Raw genomic sequence first — 12,161 nt, forward strand, 5'->3', positions numbered from 1 at the left:
TAAAAACATAGGCTCTTCATTTCTGAAAGATGCCAAACTCACATTCTGTACTTCAAGAGGAAGATGCAGCCCATTTCTTTCACCCATTTTTACTGACTTCTCTAAGTATCTTTTGGCTTCAGGCTTTAAAGATGCAATGTCACATGTTTGCTGAAAAATAAAAACCATGATAACAATAATTTATTCTGCATCACCATATTAAAAAGTTTATTGAGCACTACAGGAGCAACAACAAGTGCTGATTATTTGAGTTCTTCTGCACAACAGAAAGGCTAAAGCAGAGCAGATGGGACCAGGGAGCACCATACTTCAGTGATTCTGCTTTTACCTGGCCGGTAAATTTCAGAAAGTAGTGCTGGGGCCGTCCTTTTGGACCAAGCACACTTCTGCTGTAGGGTATCACAGCAGTCCATTTTGCCTCCCACGCTATTAAAGATCTATATCTGCTGGGAGATGTCAACTGAGGATTTGGAGTGAGGTACCACCTACATGCAGACAACACCCAGATCTACTTCTGCCCAATGGATGGGCTGGGAAATCCTGAACAAAGGCTTGGAGAATGTAACAGAATGGATAAGGGCCAACCCCTTGTCAAGATAATATCCATTTTGAAGGAATTTTCCAGCCTGAGTTAGTTTTCTGCCTTTCGTAGGTGCAGAGTGCACCCCCCCCCCCATATCAGTCTCTCTCTCAAGGACAGGTTCCCAGGCAGGCTTAATTGGATCATGTGCCTCAACTGAGAATCTCACTTGGGAGTGGGAAATTCGCTCATTTTCTGGTAGGTTCCATGAAGACAGCCCTATGATTAGTTGTGGAAGGTCAGGAGGTTAGGACCAGCTTTCCCCATAAGTGTAGCTAGTAAGAAGAATAGTTTCTCATCCCTTTTTCTCCTTCTCCCTCCTTGCTGCCAGAAAGACATTTGCATTAAGCTCTGGAAACGTTACGCCTCGAGAACCAACTACAATATATTAGGACTTCAGTAAGTAGTCAGCAAGTTAACTTTGTTATTTTTAAATGCATCCTGTCATCACTGAACTATATGCCTTGTTTTAATATCTTTTCTAATTTTCTCTAATAAAGATCTTTTTAGCTCTTCATGGTGTGAGTTTACTGGTGCCAAGCCCACAGCTGGCCTGCCGTGATACCCCCCCCCCAAATCCTGAAGTTCAATCCCAATAATATAGTCGATGATACCAACACCATTGTGTTTGAGGACTTAAAGATCAGCCTCTCCTGGATGGCAGGTTCACAGAGCTGGACCCTTGTCTGTAGCACCTTCTATCACCTTCTGCATGTATTCTAGCTGTGGCCGTTTCTTGAAAAGCATGAGAGCCACAGACCTACGTTCTGATCACAATGTTAGACTACTGCAATGTGGGACTGCCTTTGAAGACCGTCTGTAAACTTCAACTGGTTCAAAACACAGCAGCCAGCTTATTGTCAGTGGCTGGGTACAGAGTCCCCTGTGTTGAAGAATCTGCATTGGGTGCTAGTTGGTTTCTGAATCTAAGACCCTAAAACGGCTTGGGGCTAGGATCACCTTCTCCCATACCATTCAGCCCACCAGTTCTTATCCTCAAGCTCTACTGACTGTTCTCTTGCATGCAAGATGAGGCAGATAGCAACTAGAGAGAGGACTTCCTTAGTGGTGGCACTTCTCCCTGGAATGCCCTTCCAGTAGTATGTGAGAATGAATACAAGAGAATGGCAAAAAAAACAATAAAATCTTTATCTGCTGGCAGAAGACAACAATAGACAGATTACTCTCCCGGGAGAGGGAGTTCCAAACTCTTGGTACCACAACGAAGACCCTTTCTTGGGTTCTCATCTGTCTGGCCTCAAATGGTGGGGACACCCAAAGCATGCACTCCAAAAATGATGGGGGTGGTATATGAGAGCCTTCATATGAAAGTAGGTGGTCCCTCCAGGCATTCTGGCCCCGAGCTATATAGGCTTTAAAGGTCAATACCAGCAGCCTGAAGTGGGCGCTGAGTTGGATTCTTTCTTCCACATAATTTCATGCCATCCCACATAACTTCTGCCTAAACATGCCCCATGATGCCCAGAATAGACTTCCCTTATGTGCCAGCTGAAAAACCAGCTGGATGCAATCCATTAATTAGTTTGTAAGATTTTGTCTAATCTTCTTTATTAATTATAAGTGTAATTTGAGAGAACACAGGCAAACAGTGTGAGCTGGGATATTAGCACAGCTGTAAAATACTATTTCCCCCCCTCCCCATGTGGGTGGAAAACAGTGAAGCATTCCGAAACATGCCCTTGCTAGCTTGTGTACGTGACCACAAAAAATTATGTTATATAATATCACAGATGCACTAAATATTCAGATTCTCTTGGTGGATTTGTCCTTTACAATAACTTGGAATTTATTCTAAACAGTACAAAATCCAGGGGTCATTTTATCTCTAAATTTTTGGGAACAAAGTTTGTTTTTACAACACACAATATATCCCCTCTCTTCTATTTTAATACATTTTGAAGTCCACCAATGTCATCATATAATACCAAGGTAATCTTGAAAATATGCAGCGACATTTGTTGTGAGACATCTACAGTTCATTCCTGTTTTCTGCAACATGATTCTTAATCAAGACGAAGTAGTTTAATATTTTGGATTATGGGCGTGCCTGGTAGGTCAGCAGTCTCTATAATCAAAAAAGCAAAGGTGGAAGGAGGAAACTAGGCAGACTGCAGGTGAGGAAATGTTCCTTGAATTCTTTTTCTGTATGCAAGAAACACTCCAAATGTTCATGGCTAATCCTGGATTGACTTCAGGCAGGAAGTATGGCAACCATTTCCAGTCAGGACCTCACAAGTCAAGATCATTTCTACCTTATGATACGTACTGTCTTCAGTGAAATAATATTCATTATCTAGCTAGTCACCCATTCTGGGAATCTCATCGTAATGAGGGACTGAAACTCAGGCTGTCTCTCCTTGAGGACAGTTTGATTCTTCCTTCTGCCTCTCTGGTGACAATATTCTCCATGCTCCTCATTCCCTATGAACAGATTTCCAGTTTCCCAAGCTCATTGTGGTATGCCAGATGCCCCACCTCAAGCTTGCATCCAAGTTCTTCTTGCAATCCAGTCACAGTACCAAGTATTATGCGATTTTTGCATGCAACAGATCTACAGATGAATGGTCATAAATGAAGGGCAAGGAGTTATGGACGGAAACTATTGTGATTACAGGGGAAATTGTGGATTGATGCATGGCGTAAAAGACCAGACAAAAAATAACCTTCAGTGCTTCATTCACTAAATAGTGGAGGGGATACCATCAAATATGAGGCAGCCATCAAATAACTAGTTGCGTACATAGATGTACACAGAAAAGAAGAAGAGTTGGTTTTTATATGCCGACTTTCTCTACCACTTAAGGAAGAATCAAACCAGCTTACAATCTCCTTCCCTTCCCCTCCGCCCAACAGACACCCTGTGAGATAGGTGAGGCTGAGAGAGCTCTAAGAGAGCTGTGACTAGCCCAAGGTCACCCAGCTGGCTTCATGTATAGGAGTGGGGAAATAAATCCAGTTTACCAGATTAGCCTCCGCTGCTCATGTGGAGGAGTGGGGAATCGAACCCGGTTCTCCAGATCAGAGTCCACCACTCCAAACCACTGCTCTTAACCACTACACCACGCTGACAACAGTGCCCGACTCTTTTAACTATCGCATCTGTATGACCTGGGTACAAAATACAGTAAGTTGGATTCCCAATTCCTTTTCCATGAGAAGAAAAGCATGCTGCTGCAAAGAGTTCCCTGACCCGCAAGAGGAACGTTTTAAGGGAGTGTGCAGTGGGCTAGAGAGGGAAGTAATAATAAACTTTTAATTCAAAAAGAGACAGGGTGAAGTACTCAGTTGCAGAGGCTTAGTTGGATGCCACCATTCAGTCATCAGGATAACAACAAGGACAGGGATTAAATTATGTTTCGGGAAAATACCTCTAGGCAATTAAGCAACTTCTACTGAGTATCATCTCTTTTAAACAAAGGCAACCTGACCAGGTTTTGTGAAGGAGGCGCTCCAATGAAGCAGCCTCACAAATGTGGCTCACCCATCACCAAGACATACATGCTACCTGAAGATGGATTAATATTCTAAAAACAGTTACGCAATAGAGAACCTTAGGTAAGACTTGGACCCTAATATAAATTCAAGGAATTATAACAACATTAAAATCAAAACAATTCTACAACAGTCTAAGGGCAATGAATGCTGGAAGAAAACCAAAATGTGATACATGCAAAGTAATTAAGAGTTTTCTGTGCAGGAAATGCATTGAGCAAGAAGCACATAAAGCTACATTTGCAGTAACGTAAACAGCATATTAAAGCCATGCAGCTCAGTAAACTGTAAGCCTAGCAACAGAAGCCTGTATCCTACCAGTCCACTAAGCAAAACTTGGAGGCGAAGCCTAAGGAGGCTTCAACCAACTTAGATGGCTTGACCTCCAATCATAAGAACTTCCTTCAATTTAAGATAGGTTACTCCCACTGTATTTACCAAAATACAATGCTTAGCTAAGAACAAGCACTTTAATATTAATTAGTGACAAACAACATATATTAACAGCTAAGTTGATGCTAGGCAAAATAAATGTATTCAACATGCCCCAATTCAAGCTTCCATTTGTCAGAATAACTTTAATTTGGGGGAGTAACGTGAACACATGTACTACGATGTGTGTTCTGGTAAACATGGAGACCACATGAGGAGCATGTAGGCACACTTTCAAATAACGTTATTTACATATGTAACTGCTGGAGAAGAAAGTATAGATAAGGGAGAATGACAGTAAAAATGTGTTTTATGTATACGTGAAGCTGCCTTATATAAATTTTTGACGTCCATGTATTTAAATCAGTATTACAAAGACCTAAGACAAATTAAAGAAGCATACTGATCCAGGACCAACAGAAATGGTCCCTGTTTTGCAGTCTCCAATGCATTATGGGAAGTTCCTTAACCAGCACTTGAACACACATGAAGCTGCCTTATACTGAATCAGACCCTTGGTCCATCAAGGTCAGTATTGTCTACTCAGACAGGCATCAGCTCTCCAGGGTCTCAGGCAGAGACCTTGCCTGAGTTTTATTCTAATACCACCTTCTACTTTGTCCACTGGAGATACCGGGGACTGAACCTGGGACCTTCTGCATGCCAAGCCGATGCTCTATCACTGAACATATAATATGAATGCTGCTCAGTGAGAGAGTTATACAACACAATGTTACTATCTAAATGTGTGCAAATTTCCCCAAATTCGTAAGAACTTAAGAAAAGAACAGCTCTGGTGGATCAGACCAGTGGTTCATATATTCAGTATCCTCCTTCACATAGGGGCTAACCACTTGCCCTGGAGGGCCAACAAACAGGGCACAGAGGCTGTTTTCTAGCATTTGGCATCAGAGGTTTACCTGCAACTGATGGACCTATCCTCCATAAATGCACAAGAACTATACATGGCAATTATACCCAATCTTTCTTCCATCAGCAGCTTACATAGCATTGCTGGAAGATCTACTTTCGAGACGCTGACCAGACCAAGATCCAAGGCTAATTATCTTCCTCACTGCTTACCTGTAAATGGACAACCCTTTGGAACACATCTTCTCTCATGCTCATCTCAACATCAAAATGAGAAAGCTTTTTATCAGCGTTTGTGCTTGCGGCACGCACATCTCTGTCAGGTGACACATGCTGTGGGAAATCCAACATGCTTCTTTCCACTATTATAAAGAAAAACAGAATTACAAATGCACTAGGTAATAATAGTACAAATAAGCCAGCCTTGACCCAGTTAAAGAGATTTTCCAAAGATTAACGAAATAGAGAACGTTTTTTTAAAAACACAAAACTGTTACCAGTGAGTTCCTTAGTACCAATTTGAATATTTTCTATGAATTCAAGTTAACATAAACTCAAGTTGATAATATGCTATAGTTAGTAAAGAGAGACTGTAAATATCTTTCCAGAAATAAGTACAAAAATTAGAAGGTATATAAAAGAGTTTAGAGAAAACGCCCTTTGTGGAGAAGATTTTATACAAATAGGTGAATATTTTATATGGAAACCAATGGAATTAGAATAAAACTATCAGAAGTTTTAAGAAGCAGATCTTGAAAGAAAGCTGTTCATTCTTCTTGAGTATGTGGTTCTATTATAGCAATAGAAACTGGTGCATTCAAACTGTCACCAAGTGTGAACAAGACTGGTCATTTAGCCTTTAAAGCAGGGTGGATTTGATTTAAATCAAATCAAATTAAATCAATATTTAAATCACTAGTCAGTAAGACTAGATTTTCCGATTTAAATCATTAGTCAGCAAGACTATATTTAAATCGTGGTTTTCTACATAAACAGCACTTCTCATGATGTTGTTTCATTAGGGCCACCGGGCCTTGAATTTCTTTTTTGCAGTGTTTGTATTTTGCACGCATGCCTGCTTTACCCATAGGCAGAGGAGAGTCATTAAAACAGTCCCAAACTTGGTCTCTTTTATGGACCGCTGCCATTATAGGTTTTCTCCTCCAAGGAGAGAATAATATGATAAACCTCAAGCTATACACACAACGATCCCAATACTTGCAGAGAATTCTGCTCAAAAAGGTTTTACTATCATTTTTACTGCTTGTCCCTCCCTCCTCACACCTAGCTCCTTCTGCAGATCTATTTCATTCCATTCCAATCAATCTTTTATTTTATTAAACTTCTTGAAACTTAGCTCTTAGGAGATAAGGGGTTGATTCTGTGTACATAGATTTGCAACAGAGCAATGGGATTAAGGTCTTTTTCTCAACTCTGCATGTTTATTTTATAACATTTTTACTGTGAAGAAGAGGTATGTTATCTCCGCAGACACAAATTCACAGTTTTAACTGCATTTGTAATATCTTCTAGATACAAAAACTGCCCAAAAAAATCTTACAGAAACCTCTGGAAGAGCATGACATAGATTAATGGAATTCATCTACCAAAAGTTTTAAACATTGCATGAATATATAGACTCATGCTACATAATTAAAAACTAATCCTTAGTTCATGATTAATAACTTTCAGACTCTAATGTTTCGAAATAAAAACTATAGATAGGATTTTTCCTCAAAAAACATTTTTATCAAAAATTGGATTTAAATTTTAAAAATCAATTTTTTTATTTTTAAAAATAAATCATTGTTTTTTATCCACCCTGGTTGAAAGGTCCATTCCGCCTCCAGTGATACTTACCATTCATTTGCAGAATCACCTACTAATGAAGAATCATGAAAAAGAGAAATATCTCCACCTACTGGGAGTTATTTTCAGACCTTTTACACAAAATAGCTAATTTAATTAATGAACACAATCAAAAGTATGAACAACTGCATTTACTATCTATCACATTAGTATCTTGCCCTTCCTCCAAGGGGCTCAATGCAGAACATATGAGGTTACTTATTTTTATATTAACTATCATATAATTGTGTTTAGGCCAAGAGACACAAGGTGCCCTTCTAAACTTCCTAGCCAAGCATGGATGTGAACCCAAGTTCCCCTCACCCAAGTGCTCTTAGCTTAAGTCTAACTGCTTCCACTTTCTGAGACTTCAGCCAGTACTTCCCACATTTCAAGACTGTTCTCTGTTTATAAGGGAGATAAATGGTACCATTCTTCAGGATGCCAAATTCTACATCATTGCAGATACACTGGGCTGAGAATGTTCCAAGCAGTCTTTATGCATACACAGAGCTGAGAATTCAGTTTCCAATTTAACCCATAAAAGTGTCAGCAACTTTCTACAGTTAAAGAACTAAACTATGTCAAAATTCAGAACAAGGAATCAATAGTCAATTTGCATAACTGATGCTATATGACTTTATCAACTTGTCAATTATTAATAATGTTAATAAATCAAAATATTTCTGAACAGCCTATGTTCTGGTTGCGACAAGGCCTTTATTAGGAAGTGGTGCCCTTGAGGTCTCCCAATAAGTAATGATAAAAATAATTCAATCAAACAGCGTTATAGCATCCCCACCTGACCCTCCAATACATTTTAACTTAAAGATTTAAATTTCTTTCATAAAGTGCCATATTTGGTTGCACACCAATTATATACTATGCAACATAATGGAACTGTAGCTAGTAATATATTCTGCTCCAAGCAGCTGTACTTAAAATCAGATCACACAAGTCTAGGTTATAATATCTTCCCTTCTGGTGCAAATGGAGGCTAATATTAGACATGTCATACTTACCTGAATACTCCACTTCTATATCTGCTAAAGCTTCTACAGTGTTTTCGTAAGTGACCTTTTCCATATCAAGCATCCCAACTCTGTCATATACTTGCTTTGTTTTCCTGATAAGCTCTTCAGTCTTTGTTCTAATCTGGTCTGGCTGCAGGTCCCATTTCAACACATTTCGGTCTGCTGCAGTACAGGATGAGGCCTTGAGACCCGCAGTAATCTCTGTTCCTAAAGTCATTCTAAATAAAACCCTTGGGCCACCAGCTCTGCAATTAAAAATAAACACACAAACAAAACAAAAAATGTGATGTATGACAGAAGGTCCAGAGGGGAGAGAAGTGGAACTGACACAAGAAGTTGTGCCAATAAAGGAGAATACAGGAAGATAACAGCTAGTCATGGGTAAAGGTAAAGGCCCCCTGTGCAAACACCAGGTCATTCCTGACCCATGGGGTGACTCACACCCCAACATTTCCAAGGCAGACTATGTTCACGGGGTGGTTTGCCACTGCCTTCCCCAGTCATCTTCCCTTTACCTCCAGCAAGCTGGGTACTCATTTCACTGACCTCGGCTACCTGAAACCGACTTCCGTCGGGATCGAACTCAGGTCATGAGCAGAGCTTTTGACTGCACTACTGCAGCTTAACACTCTGCACCACAGGGTTCCTTAGTCATGGGTAGAGCTTTGCAAATTTCAAGTATCTTAGCAGTGGTTATGTCATAGATACAGGAAAAGAGGTAGCATAAACTAGGAAGCACAGCGAAAGGCACAGCTCTAGAGCAATGCTAATAAAGGAAAAAAAGTATTTAGGAAAGCCACCAACCAGGGCAAGGTAGTTTCAAATTGCACAGGTTCTGTCCAGGTGGAGAGGGAGGAATTTTTTTTGTAATACTTATTATCACAGCTAATTTTGCTTCTAAGATTTCAGCAGATACTGCTCCCTTACTTTTCCCATTTAAAAAAATGGAAAAGGCTCAACAAACACAGAAGCTCTCATGAAACCACATCTGATCCTCCAGAATGCAGCATCCTACTAATGAGGCTGGAGAGAGTTCCAACCACAGATTTCAATTAGTCATCCTTATGACAACCATTTTTAGGATTTAGGTCACTGTGTAAATCAAAGCGCTGCTGAAATTTGATCTCAAAAGCAAACCTCCATACCCTGGGAACTTAACCACTGAAAGTCAGTAAGAGTTCAAACGGTGCAGTCGAAAGTAAAACAAGTGAACAATTCCCTTAACAAAGTAGTCTTCCAATAAACAGAACAGCAAGTGAAAAGAAACACTGTCAAATGCTACAAGATGTAAAGGCCAATGCAAACGTCCAATGCAATGCATACTATTATTAGTAACAGTAACAATCATTTATTCAAAGTAAACAAAACAAAACATATACCAGTAAAATCAACAGGTAATGTAGCAACCCCAAAGCTTCTTCCATGCCAACCCAGGTAACCACACTAGTACCCTTGTATGGAATATACCAATCGCTTCATGGTGATGGGAGAGATGCTCCGATGACATCGTGAAGTCCAGCCTACATCCCCTTCCTGTTGCAATGCACAAGCCCACTGCTGGAAAGAGCCCCGAGCCTTGCGTGTCAGAGGCCTCTGTCGTCCAGTGGGCTAGAGGGCAGCCAATGACCCCTGCTGTCACAACCTCCTAGACAAACGCTCTGACAAAGTATCTAAAGCCCACAGCAGCCCAAATGCAGCCTGCAAGTAACCCTTTTGCCACAAATAGAGATAAGGCCAGACCAGAAATGAAGGGGAGTGGGTTCCTGGTGTGTGTTTGTGCCTGTAGTCTTTACATCATGCTTTCCGTAGTCAGCCATGGCCAACTGCACAGCTGCTTCACCAGTTTCACATTTTCACCCAAATTATGCACTCTTAGTAGTGTCCCAACTGGGCACTTGTTTGTTTGTGATACTGCAAAGAATGGAACACATAAAAACGTAGCAATGCATTCTGATATTTGTTTATCTGCTTCATTTGTACCCTACCTTTCTCACAAATGGGGGCCCAAAGCACCTTATATTGTCCTCCTCTCCGCCATTTTACCCTCATGACAACCATATGAGGTAGATTAATCCTGAGACCATGTGACTGGCCCAAGGCCACCCAGCAAGCTTCCATGGTAGATGGGGGATTTGAACCTGAACTTTCCAGACCCTAGTCCAACACTCTAACCACTATGCCACGTTGGATCTGCCTTCTCTTACCCCCGTGATATGCCATAATTGGAATCATATCCAAGGGGACAAAAGTATCGGTAGGACAGTTGTCAGGAGTGTTCTACTTACGTATTTCATTGGCATAATTTTATGCCATTATCAAGAGTGGGACCAACCTGAGTGATTACAGACTATGAACTGAGCTTCATTATCTCCCCCCCCCCACCTCGTCACACTCCAACTCTGGCCAGATTTTCTCCCTGCACTAGCAGCACGTCACCAGATCAGGGATTATGCTAGCAGCAGCACCCACCAGTGGCTGGCATAAATCTACTATGGTGGTATAAAAGGGATTTTGCAGCATTCTTATCCCTGCCCAGTAGGGATGAACGAGAGACAGGATCACACTCTGAGGCTTTCAATTGGACTAGAAAGACCTGGGGAGGGGGGGGACTGACAGCTACTTCTGAAGAGAAGCTACTTCACAGAAAGGCTTCCTGCAGATGACATGGAAGTCCAGTGGCAACTTAAAGACTAATAACATTTATTCCAGTATGAGCTTTCAAGAGGCAGTGTTCATTTATTCAGATGCTACGCATGCCCTTTTTCAAGAGGGCTAGTGTGGTGTAATGGTTAGTGTCAGACTAGGATCTGGCAGACCCAGGTTCAAATCTCGGCTCTGTTACAGAAACTTGATACTAATCTACCGCACAGGGTTGTTGCGACGATAAAATGGGAGGAAAGGAGAATGAGGTAAGCCACTCTGGGTTCCCATTAAGAAGAAAAATGGGGTATATCTATCTAGTACAGCTAATACAGCTATAGTCTTGAGGAGAAAATAAAGGAATAAAAGTGCTTTACTTTGCGTTATTCTTTTGGCATTTAATTATTGCCCCTATAAATTTTGCCACATACAGAGTAATAGAATCATCTGTGACTCATAGTAACCATTTCACCTGCGCCCTCATACTGCCGGATGCCTCGTTGGACCTTTCCATATTTTTAAATAAAGGATTAGTTAAACTGGCCCTCAGTTCATTAAATATAGGACACTCCATGACCATAAAATGGGGTATAAATGAATTAAATAAATAGCTCATAATAGCTTTAGTCTTTAAAGTGCAACAGGACTCCTGTTTTGTAATATAACAAGAGACTAACACTGCTGCCTCATTGGAATTTTCTACAGGAGGGTCAGCCTTTGGTCATGTAATTAACCAGAATACATATGTGGAAGAGACAATCCTATAAACTCATCTGCTGCTCTCCCCCTTGCTGATCTTAAGTGGTCTAAGCAGCATTTATATGCAAACACTCAACATTAACAAACTTTCTCCTGTCTCCAACAGCTACTACCAAAAGGTAACTGTTCATATGGATTGCCAGAAGTAATGCTGAAGATGCTGACAGCAGTTTCGGTACAAACAAGTAGCAATGCATTATTTATGCCTCTTATGAAAGTTAAATTTTCATTAAGAGGCAACCTTTTTAGGGACTCCCTAAATGTCTACAGATTGTCCTATAAGGCATGTGCCAACCCCTGGTGTATCAGATATACAACATTTCCTCTTAAGTAGGCACACCATTGAAATTAATGGGTTAGTTGTTCGTGTAATAAGATTTTAAAATATACCTTACAGATATATTTAACTAGCTCCTAAAATGAGCAGCATCAAAAATCCCACCGCTAAAACAAAATGTAATACATTGGAAAAATGAACTACGCAT

General features: G+C 40.6%; 1 protein-coding gene across 1 annotated transcript in view; it reads right to left on the bottom strand.

Moving 5' to 3' along the window:
- Positions 1 to 12,161, bottom strand: part of NLN (neurolysin) — a 39,095-nt gene that overhangs the window by 22,867 nt on the left and 4,067 nt on the right. Inside the window, exons 2-4 of the mRNA XM_056848145.1 lie at positions 8,266 to 8,522; positions 5,609 to 5,757; positions 43 to 150 (exon numbers count right to left, since the gene is read on the bottom strand). Of these exons, the coding sequence (XP_056704123.1) occupies positions 43 to 150; positions 5,609 to 5,757; positions 8,266 to 8,522 (514 nt within the window). The remainder of the gene's footprint in view (positions 1 to 42; positions 151 to 5,608; positions 5,758 to 8,265; positions 8,523 to 12,161) is intronic.

The sequence above is a fragment of the Euleptes europaea genome, chromosome 4, assembly GCF_029931775.1.
Source record: "Euleptes europaea isolate rEulEur1 chromosome 4, rEulEur1.hap1, whole genome shotgun sequence".
NCBI classification, from domain to species: Eukaryota; Metazoa; Chordata; class Lepidosauria; order Squamata; family Sphaerodactylidae; genus Euleptes; species Euleptes europaea.